The sequence below is a fragment of the Podarcis liolepis genome (genome assembly GCF_965112155.1).
Source record: "Podarcis liolepis genome assembly, chromosome: 2".
Classification (NCBI taxonomy): domain Eukaryota; kingdom Metazoa; phylum Chordata; class Lepidosauria; order Squamata; family Lacertidae; genus Podarcis; species Podarcis liolepis.
This window is the reverse complement of record NC_139555.1, coordinates 59,916,991-59,939,339: the sequence shown is the minus strand read 5'-3', so window position 1 is coordinate 59,939,339 and position 22,349 is coordinate 59,916,991. Positions and strand designations below refer to the sequence as shown.

The following is a 22,349-nucleotide window of genomic DNA, read 5'->3' as shown; positions in this document are numbered from 1 at the left end:
CTGTGCTGCTCTATATTCTTTACGAATCCAGGCATATGTTACCGTTATAGACAGGTTATTATTCGGCTATATGAATTTATAGAGTAATGGCAGGCCAGATATTCCTTTACCATTTTACTTTCCTCAAGGCAGGTGAGTTTTGGTCTGCTAGGTTAATGATTCCATCATTTGGTAACATTGTTTTCTTGAGTGATAGATTTCATCAACGCTTTACCAGTATTTCCTTGCCAACATATGGTACTGCATCACAGCACTGACTCTTTTATTTCTGTATACTGCACATGAGAGCAAGACAGCTCTGACACCTTTTCCTTTAGCACATTTGATGGGTGTACTCTTTGCTGTGGGAGATTTTTTTGCACTCACAATGAAACAAAAATTGCATTTAACAGCAGTCTTTCCAGGGGTAGCATTACACTATTGTTTACGGTGACCTTTTATTTTCAGATGAGGAAGCAAGCTAAAATATCTCTTGCACACAAGCACACAAAAAAGGGAAAAGGAAAAAGAACAGAAATGTAGCAAGAAAAATGAAAACACAGCAGAAGATGCTGTTGAAATTCTAAAGCCATGTTTGGCACAATTGTTTCATCATAAACTGGCAACTTTGACGAAATGTATTTAAAGATATTACAAGTGAAAGAATCACAAAACATAACAAATATGCATGGTTTTTTGCAGTGCATTATTTTTTTTTACTTTCACAACACTATTCCAATACAGATGAGAGATCATAGAAAGGTTACTGCAAAAAATGAGATCTTTACAGAACATGCGAAGCACCAGTCTTCATGAGAAAGTAATTTATATTGGGGAAAGGCACAACAGTAAATTAGACACTCTCTTCCAAAGCACCACTTTCTCAGTTTTCAAAGCATTCCCACTGGGCTGCTAATGAGTAAAAGAAGTATCACAAAAGATCCTAATTCCATGTTGCAACTACTTTGACCCTTTGTAATAATATGAATTCAGTGAGACTACGGTATAGTTGAAAGAATGGAACTTTCTTGTTTAATCTGGGGTCACCAACCTAGCGCCCACAGTCACTACGATAACTGTGAAGGCCTTCACTGGTGCTCCTGGGCAGAGCATCTAGATGTTAAGATTTATTTGCTTTCTTTAGTGTTTTTAAGGTTCTAACCCTCCTGGAAAAGGAAGTTGTGAAGCAAAATGTGCAGGTACCCTTGTAAGCAATTTCTATGAAATAAGCCAGGCTGGCTGCTCCTGTCAGTAGCTGTTTTAAACCAATAGGTGAAGCTATGTTGTTGAGAAACCAAGCAATATGGATATTGATACTTATAAAACAAAGCAATTTTATAGAGTGAATATAATATTTCTTTTACCTTGATCAAAAGGCTTGTTTGGATTCCAGTTTCTGAAATAATCATCCTAAAGGGAAGAAAATAGGAGTGAAAACTGTTAAAATGAAACGTAGGTATTCTTTTGGGCAAGTCTTTTATTTATTTCTTTGTTAAACAAACATGCAAACTCTTTTTCTGTAATCCATTTACTGTTTGGCCTCAAGATAAAACAAAGTTTAAAAATTTAAAATGTTGCTTTCAAACATATACACACAAAATATAACACAGAAAATGAAGATATATTTCAAAATACTGTGCTATCTTAGTGGCTCCAGGGTTGTGTATATATCCAGGGAATTTCAAAGAAGCCTAACCAGTGAAGGGAAAACTCCTCTCGGCTTCATTTGGAATTGGGCTCATCTAGCCCAACCAATTTTCTTTTAAACTCAGCAGAGAGCTTGGTTATTTTTGAGTGCAATCCCAAACTTTTTCAGGATATCATTGCACACCCAATGACATAATGTGGAGAATGACATGGTTGAAATCCTTCCCCATAACCAGTTCACTTTTCTCCCTTACTCCATTCCAAAATTTATACCTGGAATGGATTGGAAAAGGAAGAGGGTTAACTTGGGTTATATCTGAGTTAGAGGAAAACTCTGGAAATAACAATGCTTCATATTACAGTTGGGCTTTTTAATTTGCTGATATTCATATTCAAAGCAAAGGCATTATGAACTGCAGTGACTAAATCTGATCGCAAAGGTTCTTTTACCCATTACACACATTAGTGGTGAGTGACCTTTCCTCTGTCTCTGGCATGTATACCTGTAGAAATCAGCACTAGCAACATATTTACAAATGAAGTCTGTGAAACTGGCCTTTGTGGTAAGGCATCTGTTTAAGAGCTATGCATAAGGAACTGTAATATTGTGCAAGTAGTGAGCACAAGACAAGCAGAGGCAGAGGTTGCTTCCTTTCTCAACAGGGCCACACACTGGCTGCTATTAGCTAAGTCTCCTCTTCCTCCTCAAGATGCACAATCAGGATTCCAATTCACAATACCAGATTTTGTAAGCATGGCAAATGGCTCTTCCTGGGTGTGCATATCCTGCATGGGAGAGAATTGACTGGGTGTAGGCCTCATATTTCTGTGCTAGAGATGATAAAAATACCACAGGTTTGTTGTTGTTTTTTTTACTAGGTATTCCTCTCCTGTAAAGCACTCTGGGATAATAAAGAAGTCATGAAGGGTGGCATGCAAATGACATTTAAAAAACCCAATATTTTCAACTACTTAACAAGCAAAGGATTTAGTGAGCTGTCTTTAATTTAACAGTTTAACTAGTCAACCTTAGTACATTACCCATCCCCTACATTTATCTACATTTTTAAAAATGAATTAAAGTTGCACGTGGTAATTTTAGTGATCTTGGATTATATCCAATACACTCTGGGGTAGACCCATTGAAATCAATGGATTTAAGTTATAAAATCTATTGATTTCAGCGAGTCTACTCTGAGTATCACTAATATTGGACATCATTTTGTTCAAATAAAAAACAAATTATTATCTCTTAATGAAGCAAAATGATTGCTACTTGTCCCTTTTGCAACCTTCAGTCAATTGATTCTGAGAGCTTCTCTTCATCTCTCTCTCCATTTCAGTCCCCTGCTGCTGTGGACATTGTATAACTTCTTCACTTGCTCCTTTCATCCTTTCCTCCAGAAGTTTTTGGTGAAAGCATTTTAAAACAGATTTTAAAAATCCATTCCCTTTACCCCCATCTACATTCCTCCTCCTCCTCTCCTGTAGTGGCTGAGGTTTCCTTATTTGCTTCTTTTTCTGTGATTATTCACTCATATTTGTCTTTCATGATTCTCTCTTTCCACTCTACTACTCATGCCCCTCACTCAATTTTCTCTTGCTTCCTGACATCCATTGCCCTAGCGTTCCTTTTTATTGCATATTTGCCATTTTTCTCTATATGTTCTCTTTTTCATTCCTGTAAGTCTACCCTTGTTACACACAAAAAAGTGTTTGATTCTCATTCCCCACTCTCTCTCATTGTTCCTCTCTTTCTTGAGGATACTGCTCTTTTCCAATGTCTTACTTTCCCTCCTCCAAATGTTGTCACTTTTTTTTTAAAGCTGCTCAGCCTATCTTCTCTTCCTCCAACCCTCTTAGAGAAAAAAAGCTTAAGGGTCAAAAAAATAGCAAGTAACAGCTACATGAATGCAACACTGCCCACTTGCTTCCAGCTCAGAAAAGGTTTGCTCCTCACAGTTCACTTGGCCAAATGTTTTGATTACAGCCCTTGTTTGACAGTACAGAGATAATTCTAGAAAGTATAGTCTTTCCATAGGTCGTTTTCAAATTGGTTTTAGTTCTTTTCACTCTCTCACTTCTATTTCTAGTAATCTTATTGCAGCAATATCTCTTCTCTGTATTCCTTCTTCTGGTTCTTTAGCCTCTAGTCCAGCTGACTGACCCACTTCCATTGCTTGCTTGGGTATTGGAGTTAAGCAGTAACTTTCTTGTCATTACTTCAGAGTTTCTAACAATGGTTCTGCTTAACCACCTCTTATACTTTCTGAAAGAACTGAGTACTGGGCCCTTTTCTTTTCATTCCTGACATTCTCCCTTTTAGCTCTTTTATCTGCTTATTTCCTCTCACATACCACATTTATATTGAGTTGCAACTATACTCACCTACACCCAAGCCATTTCTTCTTTTCATGTTCCAACCCCCTGCAGTTTTCTGATACCCTTGTATTCATATGAATAATATCCATTTTCTCAAACTTAATTTGGGTCAAAATTGAGCTTCTGATTTTTCCTCTTATGCAGAACTTTCTCTTGCGCGTGTTCATATTGTTTTTTCTCCTCAAGCTTGAAATCTAGGCATTCTCATTTCCTCCATATGTCCATGGTCTTTCAAAGTCTTAACATTTAAGGTAAACCATTCGCTACCAAATGAAGTAGACTGCACTTATTCATGGTCATTATTATTTCCTCCATTTTCTGCACAGATAAATTGTAGCATTCTTCTTGTTGGTATTGCTGTTTCTGCTCTCAAAATTCTATAGTCTGTATTCAGCTCTGCCACCTGCCTGATATATTCTACTTGCCTTTCAGCTCATGCAATTCCCAACTCCACTCTGGTTATACTGCTCCTGTCACTTGGTTCCTCTTCCTTCTCATCAGTGCTTTAAGCTACTTGTATTTAAATAATTTTGCATTATCTTTTCGCCTCTCTATCATCTCTTATTTCTATACACACTTCTTCCTAAAACCTTCACTCTAAAGGTACCAATTTCCTAGTTAAACCTAAGTACACCTTTTCTATTCCCCACCTACTTCCATTTCTCATTCCCTGCTCTTCCATTTAACAGCTGACTCTCTTTTACAATGAAGTAAAAACTCCTTTACATTCTTGCTTCTCCCAACTGCTGCTCTTCAACCCCTTTTTACCGTTCTTCCATTTCCTCCCTAATATCATCGTGCCTTTTTGTTAGATTGCAAGCCTACAGACAAAGCTTGCTTAATTTGTGTGCAACTTGCTAATTTATATGGCATTAGGCATATTTTGAAGGTGATACTAATGGGTTTTTTCCCCTTCCATAAGATCTACATACCTCCTGATTGTAATAAAACCTCAAAGCGGTTTACAAAAGGGCAGAGCGGTATATAAAAAGTGTGAGCTGGAGTGGGAAATTGATCAAATGTAGATCTAATCACACGAAGCAGGAAATGACAGCTAGTTAAGAATAAGAAGATATTTTCAATGTACATATTCTAAACTAGCATCATTTTATTTTAGCAGCTTCTGCATCCCAGGGCTTCTTCTAATGCAGTGGATTCACTACTACGAAGTTTTACTGCTCAACTGAACAAATGACTTGCAGAAGCATATTTCACTCTCACAAAAAGTATTATTAGACCTGACCCCCGCTTTAAGCTTAATTGCTTTTAATTTATTCCTATACAAAATACAATGCTTTAGTATTTCTTAAGTGTCTTTTCTTCCCCAAGCTATTCATTACTTACATTATCTAAATTGAGAGGAACATATTCATTTAACCCACTGCACTGTAGGGGAAGGCAGCACAATGATTCCATCTAGTGTGATGAGAATGCTATCCCCAGTTCTGCTCTGGAAAGTTGGGGGAACTCCAACAACAGATTTAGGGAGCACACAGGGGGAGGAGGGGCACTGATGGGACCTTAGTTTTAATGCTATGTTCAATTCAACTCAAAGTCTCTTAGGAATAAAAGCATGTTTGTGTAGGGGAAAAAATACATAGATAAGGGAACTGTGGGGGGTTTTGTTTTTGTTTTTAGAGAAACCTTCTCTGATATATAAACTTTTAGCATGTAGAAAACTACATGCTTTCTCGTACACTGACATGGTAATATTATGTTAATGGGAGGGACTTTATGGATATTTTAAATAAATAAAGATTAACAACGGCATTTATTGTGCTATTACTGCTTTATTAACTGAGCACTGGAAAAGTCCAAGGAGTGCTCACTTAGTGAAGTTTGTGTGATTAAACGCCTGTACCAGTTTGATCTTCCCTCCCTACTGGATCAGTTTGCCTAGAGCCATTTTGTACCCAGACGTTAAACCAGGGATGACAATACAGAAGCTTAATGGGCAACATTCAGCTACATTTTGCTCATTTCTGTGGGTCTATTCTGAGGAAAGCTTAGTTGAATACCACCTGATATAGTTTCCAAACAGAACGAACTATTGCTCAATACTTTCCAGTCTATTTCATAGACCAGAGACCAGAAAATGAACAAGTTTTGGAACAAAGAGGCTAAACCATTATTTAAAATGTTGACTGTGTATAAAATGCCATGCAGTACCTTTTAGGTATTCAATTGTTAACAAGAAGAAGCAAACATACCTCAACTTCCTGATGACGTAAGCATAATAAATGAGGAAACATAAAAGAATGAATTTAAATATTGGGAAAGAATGCAAACATTTTTCGGTCCCCCCCCCAAACAATTCAAAGATACATTTGATGCAAGACAAAATATAAAATCAGAATATCCATTTATACTTTCTAAATTCCAATGCAAGTCATCTAGCTATTTCCATTATCTCAATAAATATACAGTTCTGTAGGCAATAAAATTCTATTTTAAAAAAACAAAACTGTAATAGAATGTCATGCTTGACAAGTATAGGAAAACTAAACAGAAATGAGCTTATCTTTCATGAGCTCTTAATGTTATATGTTGAATGATTTTGCCATAGTTGTGGATAAACCTGGACCTGAATTTTTTAAGTCCTGTGTTTTGTGAAGTTAGAAAGGGTAGGGGGAGGGAGAAAACCCTCCATTGCTAATTACTATTGGAACTATACTCCCTAAAAGTATTTGACCAGTAGTGGCCTCAGTAGGGTCCTTGCCCATCTGAGCATTTGGAATCTTTATTCACTAGTACGAGTGACTAGTAAAGGTAAAGTGTCTCCTGACTGTTAAGTCCAGTCGCAGACGACTCTGGGGTTGCGGCTCTCATCTCACATTACTGGCCGAGAGAGCTGGCGTTTGTCCGTAGACAGCTTCCTGGTCATGTGGCCAGCATGACTAAGCCGCTTCTGGTGAACCAGAGCAGCACACGGAAACGCCGTTTACCTTCCCGCCAGAGGGGTACCTATTTATCTATTTGCACTTTGACATGTTTTTGAACTGCTAGGTTGGCAGGACCTGGGACCGAGCAACAGGAGCTCACCCGTTGTGGGGATTCGAACCGCTGACCTTCTGATTGTCAAGCCCTACGCTCTGTGGTTTAGACCACAGCACCACCTTTACCTTTCTTTCTTTACCTTTACATCAACAGTACATATTATTTAGACATGTAACATTTATGTAATGAAACCAGCAAGGTGAGAGGATTATAAACCATTGGGAATAAGAAATAAATTGTAATATATTGAAACAAACCAATTTTAAATGTTTAAAATTTTCTTTAAAACCTTTGCAATGCAGTACCAAGCTTTAATTTAAACAATATGAGTAGTTGTATGCTATCTGCTAAGTATATCAATAGTTATAAATCAGCTATATGAAGAATATGTTAATCTTAGTGGTGTGCAGGGATCCAGATGAATCCCAAGCAGAATGCTTTGGAGGGATACTAATGTTGTTCAAGGTGAAACAGGATCTGTCCAACATGCCCTTAACCAAAGCAATGTCCCCTGAAGCGTTTTGTGGTGCACTGGGGATGTGGGTGTCAAAGACACAATTACAGCGCATCTGCTAAAAAGTCAAACTATGTATTTAAGCTTACTATAGGGGGGAAATGTGAAAGGGAGGGTTCCAAACCAGATTACAAATCTATTTTGTAATCTGAGGGAATAATTTTAGCAGTGCTCTTCAATCACAGTGCTTTGGGATGAAGAGGTGCTTATGAAATAAAGAGCTTTGCTCTTCAGTGTTTCTTTCTCTTTTGAAAGTTCTGTCTCTAAGGAGCAGGATGCAAGAAGAGTTCTGGTGGGATTCTCTGGAGGTTTCTTTTGTGTTCCTCATTCCAATCAATACACCCAAACTCTTGTTGCCTACCTTTCCCAAGCTCTTCTTTTCTTATTTATTCTATTTTGACTTACTTTTACTGCAGTTGGCTTTTTGAGTCCAAGTGTATTATGGCAGCAGTACTCATTCTTGCTCATAGTATGGGATAGGAGAATCTGTCCATTTTTGTTTCTTTCACTTTCTCATTTTTTGAATCTTAAGTTCCGTTCTCCACTTTTGCACATCAATTAGTGAATGTTTTCTTTCAAAAGACCTCAGCAGCTTTTGGGTGCTGGGTGCTGGGAAGGATTGCTCTATTTGCAAATCCTTGTTTTGCTGATTTCATTTAATATTCTAATTTTCTGAGATTGTTAATTTGGGGTTTTCATCAGCTGTACGCCATGATCATCACAATTATAACTAATAAAGGCTTGACATATCTCACTTTGCATGTCATGAGTCTATCTCATATACAGTGGTACCTCAGGTTACATACGCTTCAGCTTACATACGCTTCAGGTTACAGACTCCGCTAACCCAGAAACAGTGCTTCAGGTTAAGAACTTTGCTTCAGGATGAGAACAGAAGTTGTGCTTCGGCAGCGCAGCGGCAGCAGGAGGCCCCATTAACTAAAGTGGTGCTTCAGGTTAAGAACAGTTTCAGGTTAAGTACGGACCTCCGGAACGAATTAAGTACTTAACCCGAGGTACCACTGTATTAGTTTCACCTTTTAAATTGAATTACTGAAATAAATGAACTTTTCCACGATATTCTAATTTTTCGAGTTTCACCTGTATTTCACACACTTGTCTTCAGAACATTATACTTGCTAATGTAAGACACCAGAGTGAAAGCTTTGAAGGTGGGCGTGGGTAGCAGCATTAATAATGTCCAATATACACATACCAAGTGGCATAGCACCATCAGCATTTATTAAAATAATGTTTGTTCCACTCTTCATCTTAAAGAGGCCCCTGGAACACCTTATAGATTGCTTAAAAAGATTTCAGCCTGTATTTTGTCCCTTACCATGTGAAGGGTGAAATTAGCTTTAACTTCTCCTGCAACTATCCTAGACATAGAGATCACAACAGAAGTAAAGTCAAATCAAATCACAAAAAAATTACTTGCTCAGATTAACTTTGATGAGTTCCAAATTTATGCAACTCCACCCAGAATCTCATTCTTGTTTTTTAACTTCTGCTTTATAAACCTGATAATTAAACTCCTTGAAGCAAGTAAACTCTTTATTACATAGGAACACATTTCACAGATGTTTTGCAAACTTGTCAAAAAAAGGAAGCTTACATAAAATGCTTAGGTTATGAATAGCAAAAACATTAGCTAAATAGGACTATAAATGTTGGATAAATTGCAGTTATCCATTGTACACTAATCTAGCAGCAATGAGATGAATAAAAGAGCTCTAGAGTGAGTGTACTACTCTCGATACATTCTCATATTTGGGGACTGAAATGCTAATCTTAATTTTGCATTAAGTAAATGGCAAGAAATGGCCTTTTGTGCATCAGTGTCCTGGAACAGCAGACCAAGGCCAGGTGACCATTACTTTCCAGGTAGATCTATAATATCATAGGAGTTGAAGCAGTGATAGCAGCTGAGGCAATCAGCCAATCAGGAGAGTGACTGTGGAATTTAAATGAGCTGCTGACAGTTTAACAGGCAGATAGGGACTTTCTGTCTGAGTGGTCTTCTTAGCGTGTATCTGTCAGGAGGGACAGATAGTGAATTGGCTCCCAAAGATAGGGATTTGACTCTCAGTGGGAGAGGGACTAACAGTGTGGACAGTTGGGATCAGAACTGGGAGCAGTTAGCTAGGCAGGGCAACCCAGTTTTCATTCCCCAAGGGCAAGTTAAATCCAAGAAAAGGAAGAGTGGGTGTTGCTGGTTAGAGCACTGATAGACTTTTGGTGGTGGGGTGTTGTCTACCTGTGACTTGGTTTGTAAAAGACTGCTGTTTAAAAGTTCCTATGTAAAGAGTTTGTATTTTAAACTAAGTTTTGTGCCACACTTTTGAAACCAGAAAATGTTAAACATTCATTGACTGTAATTAAATAACAAAATTGTTTTGTTCCATAAATGCCTCCTCATGCTTTGAACCTCCGAGTTGAGAGTGAGTTGTCACTGGGTAGACTTCACGGAAATACAACACCTTGCTGTTGTTAAAACATGAACGCTACCTCAAACAGTTAACTGTAGACCTATACTGTGTGGGTGCAGTGAAATCTTTATCTAGTAGAACACACACAATATCATTCACAATACCCAGCATCCATCTTTGTTGAGGCTGTTTGTTACACCTGTGCTTTTTGATGTCCTTGCTTTGTAATATGGAAAATCATCTCAACATCAAAGAAAGGTTGGAGCAGCTGCGTGTTGAAACCAACCTAGCCTATACCATAAGCATCTCCCCAAGGTCTAATGCCCATTTAAAGCAAACTGTAGTACCAGCAAATTACACATTTCCCCCTCTTAATTCAAATGGAGATTTCCCAGTTGATCCTGCTCTACTAAGAGAGGTTAGTCTCTCAACCTTCTAATAGAGCACACTGTAATTTTCCTAGCTATCATTTTCTGCCCTGTCTCTTGGGAGGTGGAGAATATTCATTCAATTAGGTTGGTTTCCACAGTGAATGGATTGCATATACTATTGGGATATTTCTTGAAATCCCTCCATCCACCCTTTGGCAGAAGGAATAATTGAAGACATGCTGATACATTTGCCAAGGCAGTTGGAAGTCAGGTGATACTACTTGTGCACATGAAAAGATAATGCAAAATATATATGGCAGGGACGATTTTGGATAGCACTACAGATCTGGGGGAATCAAGATCTCTGAGGTTGCTGCACCTCAGTTGCTTACGAAATTTTAGTAGAGTCACCAGTTTGAAGATGCTTTGGGTATGCATTTGAATGTGTCTATATGTATAAATGCTTGCTTTTGATAGGTTTATAAATATATAAATTTTGTTTACTTTATTAATCAATGAAGATAAAATCATACACTTCTGCACAGTATGACACTGAGTCTCTCTTATTTGGGATCTAATAATTAACCAGACTATTCCTCTAAGCCTCTTCCTTTTTTTAAAAAAAGTAATATTTATTAAAAGTTTAAGAATTACAGAAAGAAGTAAAAAAGAAAGAGAAAAAGTAAAAAATACAAATCAATACATCACAGTACATATAAAAAAACCAAAAAACACAATACATCAAAACAAAAACAAAAGCAAAAACAATTAAAAACACATCCAATATTTCCATATCTTTATCTTTCATTGACTTGTTTCATCGACCTCCTCACACCTCCCTTTTTTGTATTCTAGTTATTAATTATTTCAGCAAATCCTTTCCATCTTTCACTGTTTCCTGTCATTTAATTGTCTTATTTTATTTTAACCTTATCTTACCATTAAAACCCTAAAACTTATTTATACTTAACTCCTTATAACATTTCTACTAAAGCCGTATAATTTCATTCCAACATTTTTCTAACACTCATTAATTTTACAATATTTCTCTAAATAATTTTTAAAACTTTTTTCCAATCTTCTTCCACTGTCTCTTCTCCCTGGTCTCGGATTCTGTCAGTCCTTTCTATCAATTCCATATGGTCCATCAACCTGGTGATCTTCTGTCCGAGGCTCTTAACTCTTTTCCATGTCCCTTCTGCAGATCTTCTTCATATTTATACATGCACTTTACTTTATCTTCTGCTGATCTTGTTCTTAATTTCCTTCCTTTGGCACTGAGGAGTAGATCTCGGGGAAACTCCAACCTAACAATGTCTTTATTCCTTCTCGACAGGTCAGCCCATTCTCCATAGTCAGAACTAAAGTCCAAAAGATATTTCAGAGCGTGTTTCAAAATCCCTCAAAAGCTAAAGGCCCCCACAACTCCATCTCCCCCTGACCCAAATCCAGATCCCAAAAGCCAGAACATCCCTGCATAAGGGGATCTATCCAACTTTCCTTCTCCAATCCAAGCGGGTGTAAGGCCGGGGCTCTCTCCACTTGTATTACTTGAGGTTCAACAACAACTTTCTCCTTCGTCTTCTCCACAGCTTGCCATGTCAAACAGGTTCCTGAATCAATTCCTGAGTAGTTTCTGTATAGGTATTCACTTTTTGTCCCAAATCAGTCATTTTTTGTCCCAAATTGTCAATTTTAATAATCATCACATCCGTCTTCTCATGAAGCTGTTCCAATAAAGCACTTGTCTTGCAAAATGCAATCACTAAGGCTTCTTCTGTCGACATTCTTGTCCAAGGTCAATCTCTGATTCTCACAGTCTTTAATCTCTGCAGCTGGAAAATTCCCCAGCTCCACTCCTGCAACAGTTTCAAAAGCTCCCTCTAGGGGAAACAATTTCTATTTGTATCCATCCTTTTAAACACAGATCCAGCAACAAAGTTAGTTTCGATTTTCAGTTACTTTTGCTTCTTCTTAATTGCAAAAGGAAACAATGGAAACAATATATTTCTCTTCTTTAACTATCTGTCAACATACATTTTATTCACAGTCAATGAACTTTCCCAAAACGTCGATCTTACTGGCAGCCCGTTCCCAGGTTCAAAACGGTGGTAATTTATCTTTCTTCACTCTCTCTCCTGCAGGCTTAGGCGATCTAAAATTTCCCCCCTCTTCTCTTGCTTCCAAGGGGGGTTTAGTAATTTTAACCGATGGAGATTTAATCCTTTACAAAAGGCTTTCCAGACTTTAGCTTACAATGTCTTTGTTTCATCTATTTACAAAAGAGGAAGGCGGACTTCCTGTTTGAAACCTTCCCGTTTCGGTGCCAAATTAAGATGTTTAAAGATCCAATTTTCTGTTCTACTCACGGGTAGTTGTTTAAAGTCCAATTGTCCACAGGAAAAAGTCAGCGCTCTCCGGCAACAGCAATGCAGCTTCACTCCGTGAAAGAAGCAGTCGATTCGAAGCACCGCGCCGCTCACCCCACATCACTCCGGATCCCCGAAACCGGGTTTCCCCGTGAGTAGGGGAGGCGCAAAAGGTGCCAGCCGAATCCCACGTCCACAGGCTTCTCCCGCCTGTGGTTTTTATTGGGTCTCCGCCTTCGCCGTGGTGGCCAGACCCTAATTTCCACGGAGTGGATTCCTCCCGATCAGAGGAAATCCGCCATTGCTGGAGGCGCTAACCCGGAAGTCTAAGCCTCTTCCTTTTTAACATACTTCATTTCCAAAGCCTTTTAAAATTATGGACTCTTCCCGCAGATAAAATGTTTGTCTCTTCACTAACTAGGCGAAACTGACAGTCCAAACCCTAGCTACTTCTCCTCTGCAAAGCAGAAACTATGGATAGCATGGGATCCCCAGCTGTAGCAGTCCAATATACAAACCCTCTCAGGCCCAGTCAAGTTGCATAACAGCCTAAGGCTATGATGGCAAGGTGATGTTAAAGGTTTATAATATTTGATGCTTTTGAGCATTCTTGCATTGGTTTTTTTTCTTTTAACATCCAATAGCAACACCCTAAAAATTCTCAACGATTTTGGGGGTGAGCAAGACTGTGTTCACATATCCCTAACAAAGACATGGGTTGGGAACCCTAGCTAGGTAGACAGCCACTGTGGTGAAGAAGTGATGTATGGGGCAAGAGTTAAGTATCCCTCCTCTCACCTATACTATCTTCCCTGAAAATTGTGTCTTTCCCAAGCCATTTTCTAGAGGAGCTTAAAACTGTGGGATTAGTTGGATGAGAACTTCCCTGGAACTGCCATTGGCTCATTGCTTGTTTGCAGAACCTGTTCATGGCACTCCTAGGTCTTTTGGTGGCTGCTGGCTGCCATTTCTTCTGTAAGAAAACCCTAAAGATGTTCACGAAGCAGAACTGCTCTTTACAGAAACCATGTTGATTTGTCCTCAGCAAGGCCTATATACTTAGAATTTGAGATTTAATAATGCCTTTCACTAACGTAATGACAGACTTTAACAGGCCTGTAATTTCTTGGTTTTCCCATGAATGATATCTAAATATATGAGGTCAAAGAAGAACATAAAATTAAAACCTCATTCACTATTGAGCTACCCAGAGCAAGTAACAAGGGTAACAATGGCTAGTAATGAAATATATGTCCATAGTTTTTGCTTTGTGTTATGGAAGCAACTCAAAGTTTTGCTTTTATTGGCTTAACTCTTAATCATTTTGAGAATAATTAATATCAGATAAAACGAGTGCTCTCCAGAAGTCATGGTTCCCTGCAAGTTAAATTATAAATCAAATTGTAATTATGTTCCACAAAGAACTACAAGCCCCACTGGTTAAAATCTATAGGGAAACAAATACCAGTCAAGTACAACCAGTTTATCTCATTTTGACATTTAGTGTTACAAGTGTTCTACCTCAATGGAGATAACTGAAAACACTATGTGGAAAGTTTTTCAAGGAGTTGTATAAATGACCAACTAATTTCTGCTGTTTGTGATAGACAAATATTTAAAAATGCACACAAATTTCAGCTTTAAGGATGGACTACAATATTGTGTGGCGAGGCCCTGGACCCCCTAGCTCTCGCCAAAATAAATACACCAACACAAGTATATGGGTTAATGGGATAAATAAGGCCACAACTTTATTGGTTACAAATGTGAGCGGTTTGGCTTAGGCAATTGGGTGAAGCAAGACTATATCCTGACTCCTGCCCGACTGCAGGAAGTCTCTTAAGGGTCAACCACTGAAAGGGGGAGCCCTATGATGTACATAATTTAAGAGCACCCCCAGGGTCACCACTGGGGTCGTGGCATGACCCTAGCCCATGCCCAGGCTTTGAACAGGAACCACACCCCCAGATCCCTTTAACGGGATCCCCTTAACGAGAAGGGGCAGGTGGAGGCAACAACCTCTCCTCCCATAATAAGGCTTACCAATACCTAACCTTACAAAGTTGTGACAATTGCTACTAGGTAGGTGAAAACCAATTTTGCCAAGTGGAAAAATTCATACCCGGCCCCGACAACTAGGTGACTAATATAAGACTCCAGGGTTGCTGCGAGGACCCGGATTCCCACCCGCAAAGCAACCCCTCCTAAAAGGGGGAGCTGACTAATGCAAAGGAGATTGTCTCATCAGTGCAAATGTTTATGTTTGCCCAATGAGACAATCTCCTCTCTCCTTCTCCTGCATGCTGTTTTGGGATTCTTTTGACCCTTTGAAGCAGATGTGGGGGAGCTGTGGGGGCGCAAGAGAGGAGAGAGGGGGAAAGGTCTATTGCATTAACTTCTGTTAGTACGTGTTAGTTGAATCTGGCCCTAATTTTTCCTTCATCAAGGATCATACAACACTCTGAACAATACAGTACCATTGTCATGCATTTTACCTAAACATATAGCACTATCTATGTTCTATCTATCTATGTTCTATCAGAGCAGTTTTATGATATGAAACAGACTTAAAAATGGTAATGACTCTAGACCATGGAATGAATGGTTATTTGATGCAGGGATTTTTAGGAATTGGACTCATGGTCATCTAATCAGATGAAGATGCATGCAGAGTCAGGCTTATAGTCTATATCTCCAGGGTCCCAGGATAGGGATCTTTCCCAACTCTACTTGCTGCAATAGGAGATGTTGGCTTTTGAACTGGCATATGAAACATGTGCTGCTCCTTGTCCACCACAGCGCTCAGATCACTTCTGCCTGAAAATTCTTCAGGATTCAAAAATTTGTGAATATTCATTACTCACAAGACTCTCCCTGTCTCTTTTTACTTCTCCAGTAAGTAAAGTAGCAAAAAGTGATCTCATATGAATATGGATGCCATGAAGACTATGTATCTATGGGGAAAATATTTTTCTCTCTCCTTTGGAGGTATTTCCTACGTGAGGTATTAAAAGGAATAATAATAATAATAATAATAATAATAATAATAATAATAATAATAATAATAATAATAATTTATGCCCCGCCCATCTGGCTGGGTTTCCCCAGCTACTCTGGGTGGCTTCCAATTGAATATTAAAAACAAAATACAACATTAAATATTAAAAACTTCCCAGGATGGACAGAAAAGGTGAAGACACTTCAAAATGGCAAGTTTCATTTTTGGTGCAAAATAAGTATGACAAGCATTCTGTCTGATTTTTGACATTTTCCCCTAGCACAAAGCACACTGTTATTTTGCAAAGCTACTTTTTGTTCTCTTTGCAAGAAGGATGTGTTCACATATGATCTGCGGCAGCGGCAGAATGAGCATATGCATTGCTAGATCACACAATACTTTCTTCTTACAGTCACAAGGATATACAAGCTACTGTTCTCACTGTGCAATTTAACTATAAGATCTCACATAAGAAGAATAAAGCGCAATCCTAAGCAGACTTATCCAGAATTAAATCTTTCTGAATGCAGATGGTCATTTCTATTCACTTGCACACGTTTACACAGGCAATGACTTGCTTGTGTCTCTTTCCTCTCCTACCTCCAGCTTCTTTCAATAAACTGGAAAAACTTCTGGGCTACTGTATCCGTACTTGTAAGGATCCTAAGCACTAACTAGTTGCATGAGAGACTGGGTAAATATGCCATGACATGTTTGTTAGTTTTTAAAGTGTAATCTTTATTTTTAACTGATCCTGAAACAGCAAGAAAGAAAGAGAGACTAAGTGGTCCTGAAGCCAGTATACCTCTATCAGTTATGTGCCTGAGCTTTGGGATTGTGAAGGTAGCTTCCAGATCTGGACCAGATTTGTCTGTGCTAGCCTACTGAACATAATGGAATTTAAAGGCTTCCTCCCAGTCTAAAAATGAGATGCCATGTGGTTAGCAGTTAAATATAGTTGTTGTTGTTGTTGTTGTTAAGACATCAGCCTTAGCTTCCACTTTCCTGGCCTTGTAGAGCTTGAGCCAACATGAGATAAACTTAACTTTCTTATTAAACTAGTAGGGTGTTTCCCCCCACTGAATAACAATATAAAACATATTTTCAAACTTTAACTAAGACGGGCAACCTTTTTCTGATCTAGAACATAGTTCCTTAACCAGCCAACCGTCTTATGACATATTAAATTGTAGGCTCCAGCTAGGGATGGGTGACTCTGTCAATTTCAGTCTTTCTAATTTTTCATTTTACCAGTCTTAGGTTCACCTCTCCACATTTCCACATTGGTTTGTGTTTTCTTTCTTTCTTTCTTTTTTAGGAAAGTCCTTGTGAAAATCATCAACAATTTATTGCGAATTTCTGCTACTATACACATTTCTTCACATCCCTTTCACTAATATATGCATTTATACGCACTGTTTACCCCAGTATATGAATTGTTGTACATATTACTTGAGTTGGACAACTGCACTGCAAAATTTGGAGAAGTGTGAATTTCAAAGGATGGCTATGTTTCAGTTCACTTCAGTGTGAATTAGGTACATCCACCTTTAAATGCAAACTGAATCTAATTTCTCCCCCACCCTTGTTTCTGGCCCATTAATGCTACTGCTATGACATGTTTGTTAGTTTTTAAAGTATCACGGGAATATTTGTTGTTTTTCCTGTAACAGTTTACCATTGCTTTCCTTCTATAATTTGTCACTTTTGCAAATTAGATCACTTTCAGCATTCTGTATGATTTGTTTCCACAAAGCTTGTGTGGAGGTGATAAACTGGCTACTGTTTATAGAATATTCATTGAGATTTGATTGTGGAGAGCTTACAGGACCTAACAGCAAAAAAATAATAATCCATATTTATTTTTTATTTTTGGAAGTGAGTTCATTGCATAAGCTTGCCAAATCCACTTTGATTCTGCCAGCCATGGCTATCATAGATACATGATCAATTCCCCTGCTTAGTTCATCATGCTTACTGAATTAGTCTTATTATCAAGTATGTTTAATTAGAAATGCTTTCCTTTGAAAAACAACAACCCTGCCACCATAGCTACTGTCGCTTGAATACTTAACTTTGATAGCTCATAAAAACTACATAATCAGACAATACTTTTGTAGCTGCTGAATTATTCCTGAATCTTATTTCCCAACTTAACTTATTGCTTTTAATATTAAATTTATATCTTTCCATCTCCTGGAATGGAAATCTCATTTAATCTTTTTTAGCCCGTTATTAGGTGTGAACTCATGTTTTCTCACAATACCAAGGCTCACTGTCTTCTGTAATGGCAGTGATGAATTATGCTTTCAGCTTGGCCAGTGCTGAACACACTGTAAGAAAGATGAAGAGCCTGAAAAAATGCCAGCTCTGGAAGGAGAAAGTGTTGAAGGCAGTACTCTGAAAGGAGGGTGTGTGTGAAAATGCTTCAAGGGTTTTAATGTAATAGCCAGGTAACAATCTATTCCAAGATGAATAGCTCCCCAAGTTACTGCTTGCTATTCTACTCACCAGCACCTTTCCAGCATGTGTTGCTATCTGATGATCACTATTGTCCTTGTCCCTACCAACCCTTAATTCCTATTGTTTCTCCAGAGTTCTTTCAGAACTGGAATAATAAAACACCAATCCTGACAGATCTACATTGGCTGCCTGTTTGCTTCCAGGATGACCTATGAAGTCCCCAAACAGTTGGGGAACCAGATATCTGAAAGAATGCCTCTCCTTCTATCAACATACCTGGGTCCTACCACTGAGGGGAAATACATCAGTTCATCACATGGGACTTCTCTGTGGTAACACTTTGACTCTAGAATAACCTCCCCTAGAATCATATATGATTTTGGCACCAGGCAAAGACCTATTCATTTTTCTGTGCACTTATGCCATCACTGCATTTCTGGAAGTTCTTATGACTGAAATTTCAATGCTGTATCTTTAAGTGTCTGGAATGGTTCTTGTGCAATTATATTGTAACCAACCACTGGAACACATCAAAAAGGCTGAAAATATACTTAATAAATAACTTTCCTCCTCTTATTTTCCTCTAAAGTTTGATAATATTATTACTGATCTGTCTAGATGACTTTGCTGGGTAGCTTTTAATGCCTCTCTACATCCATTCACAAATTTAATATCATGCTAAGTTCTGTCATTATCACCTTATCATCATCTCAAAATTAATAGGTAGAACAGTGCCACCCCTAACACAGTGCCACCCCTAACACAAATCTGCACAGAAATTATTGCTTCTGGCAGGTGAGATGCCTAGATTCCTTGTATGCCTGAAAACTTCCCAGCAGAAAGCTTAGCAGTAAAACATTGGTCAAGATGAATCCATGTTACTGTATTAATACAAGTAGCACAAGCGGAATCCATTTTATTTTTTGATAGCCATGTCAGAGACAAGAGCACACCATGCACACCATGCCAATAATTTAAACGAAAAGGTATGGGAATTTGCACAGAGATAGCCCACCCAACTCCTCCATCAATAAACAGCAACAAATTATCCAGCAGGAAACTACAATCTTAAACTTCCAACAATAGCTGGATCATTATGAATTCTAGATGACAGTCAACTAGTATCAGGTTCACATGTGAACTTTGTGTGTAGAATAGTACACAAAGCAAATTTGATTCAAGGATCTTTAGCTATGGTCACTCAGTACTACTCCACACATTTTATAATTATACAGAGCTTCACTGATAGTAGAAAACACTGATATTAGAAATCTGATGACGGTACTTGAATACTTAGGTTGCTCTGAGTCAGGAAACTAATCAGTTAATAAACTTCTTCCTGCTGCTGATTAGAAATCAGACTAGCATACTAACTGGATAAGAGACTGAACCATAGTCACTTGTAGCCCATGACCACTGCTTTCTGTTGGGTTTGATGCCTGCTGGAGAAATAAAGGGAAGCCATAAGAGATATGAAAGGGGGGACTCAGTGGACTGGCACATGATCTAAAGGTGCCAGTCCAGTGAAATAGGCAAGTGTTTTTATTATCTTCCCTTCTAAGAGTAAATTAAAACCATATTCTTATTTAGACTATTGAAGTTTTATATCAACTGGATTCTTTGCTCAGATTCTTTCCCAAACTTCACTGCTTCCAAACTCTGCCACATCTATATTTGTGGCCTTAATTTCTTACACACACACACACACACACACACACACACACACTTTAATTAGATTTTTCTATTTTTCCAATTGAATATCCTGGTTCTCCTGCTACTAAAGTGGTACCTTGGGTTACATACGCTTCAGGGTTACAGACTCCGCTAACCCAGAAATACTGCTTCAGGTTAAGAACTTTGCTTCAGGATGAGAACAGAAATCATGCTCCTTAGGAATCTAGATGAAGCTTGGGCTAACACAAAACCTTGTGGTTGTGTCAAACAAATAAGGGCCATGTCAATATTTCAAGGTCTAAAGAGAAAGAAGAATGGCTAGAGGTGATCACGATTGGCTCTAGATCACCTGGAACTGTACTGGCCTACTGCAGCCGCTGTAATGCTGGCTTGTTGACTTCACCTATGTTACCATTATTTTTATTATTTTTAGGCTGTGCGCTATCAAAAATTATCATTCTTTGTAGAAATTGATTGTTCCAACTGTGTGAAGTTGATCCAAATACCTATCACATGTAATTCCAGATAGGTGAATTAAGTGAACTGGCCTCCAAACGTTTGAAAGTATATTTATACGCACTTGCTGATACGTATCTGGACTTTCAAATTGCAAGGCAGAAAATAACTGAAATGTATTAGCAGTGTCTGTTGTAGCACCTGTGTGGGAAGACTAATAATGAATGACAAAAAGTTATAAGCCATAAAATTGCATGGTGTCATCTGCTTGAGGCGATAATATTCCCAAGATAAACTTTTTGTAAGCTTGAACAGTGTTTGAATTTGAAAGAGCTTGCTAGAATAGTCAATAAAGAGGAAATAAAAATAAGATAAATAGACAAAAAGCATAATATACTGGTTCAGTGGATGTACCACTAAACTACAATAACGATTGCAGTGAGACTCAAATGCAAAGGTTGTTAGTATCCACAGAGCAGAATTACCGTGGAGACAGATTCAATTTTATTGGGGCGGGGAGAGGGGAGTAGAATATGACTACCTACTTTTATCATAGTCTGTTCCTCATGAGCGCTCTACGTTGCAGAGTATAAAGGTAATTCCCAATCCTTTGAGCTGCAGCTATTGAATGACAATTCAATTTGTATTCAGTGTGAAAATGACTGGCTAAGTGGTTAATGCTCAAGACCACAATTTTGATAGGAGATTAGCTAGGCCCTGAATATGGACAAACATTGCATTTGGGTGGTAGACATAACATGGGTTTTTTTTGTTCCCTGTTATCTTCCTGAAAGAAGATAAAGGAGGGAGTTTCACTTTTCCATGTTAGTGATCAGGACAAAACCGAATGAATGCTCGTACCATTGTTAGCAGGGTCAAAAGGACACCCCATTTCTTCATTCAAGACTGGGAATGGTGGTGCCCACATATATGTCCATTAATAATACAATAGCATCCCAGATATTCCATCAACAGAATGCAGTTAATGTATGTGCAGAAATGTCAGGGTAATGGGGTAAAGACAAAAATGTCCAGAACCATGTTGGCTGGAATAAATCAACCACTTAAAAATATATGTGATTTCACATCATTGTATAGGAAGTATAGCCCAATATTCTGTTTGTATTGTTATCTTTTTTTTTTTTACTGAATAGTTAGATTATCTACCCAGGTAAAAAACAAGTCATAAGAGAGTCTTATCAAGTTGGAGCAAGCGTTGCACTTAGCAGACTTGCACCAACAATGGAGGAAGATCAATTTTCACCAATTCCTCTTTCCCCAGTGGCCCCAAACAGTTCCAGATGAAGAATGAACCCTCCTGATCAGCATTAGAGACTGTGCAAGGGTATGAAGAGAAATCAACAAAAATTAACTCATCCAATAAAGAGTCTATGGACAAATTATATATATATATATATATTTAACTTAACCTTATAATAAAGTCTTGCTCTTTAAAAAAGAAAATGCTTCCTTAATTTCACCTATTTTTATATTAGCCTAGTTAATAAGGCATAGCAGTGAGATTGATCCACAACTGAGTCAGTCTTCAACCAAGTACGCCACATAATCCCGTATATACTAGAAGACGAGACAAAACAATGGGTACACCTGGAGAGGGACACAATTTAAAATACCTGCACCACAGCATACCCATAACTCCCAAACAAACTAAAGAAAATTCCCACAACACTAAACAGGTTCACACAGACCATGCTTAAAGCATGGAAAACAGAATTAGGTAAACTGTCCCCAACCCCATCCCCACAAATTCCCCTGGCACATCATCCATTGTTCCATCACGCAGCACAAAACCTCCAGATAAAAACCCGGCAAACCAAAGGGACACGGGAAAGGGATGGTATTCACAATATACAAAATACTTACTCCAAAATCCCACAAACAACCATCTGACTTTTAGAAGACACCTGAAGGCAGCCCTGTTTTATCACATTATTATTATTATTAGTAGTAGTAGTAGTAGTATTTACTACTACTACTACTACTACTACTACTAATAATAATAATAATGTGTTGGGAGCCACCCAGAGTGGCTGGGGAAACCCAGCC

The 22,349-nt window shown here is 38.3% G+C and overlaps 1 protein-coding gene across 2 annotated transcripts in view; it reads right to left on the bottom strand.

The window, feature by feature from the left end:
* The window catches only part of SPOCK1 (SPARC (osteonectin), cwcv and kazal like domains proteoglycan 1), a 394,124-nt gene that overhangs the window by 260,869 nt on the left and 110,906 nt on the right, over positions 1–22,349 (bottom strand). For both annotated transcript variants that reach the window (XM_083488164.1, XM_083488163.1), the window contains exon 3: positions 1,344–1,389. In XM_083488164.1, the coding sequence (XP_083344290.1) occupies positions 1,344–1,389 (46 nt within the window). The remainder of the gene's footprint in view (positions 1–1,343; positions 1,390–22,349) is intronic.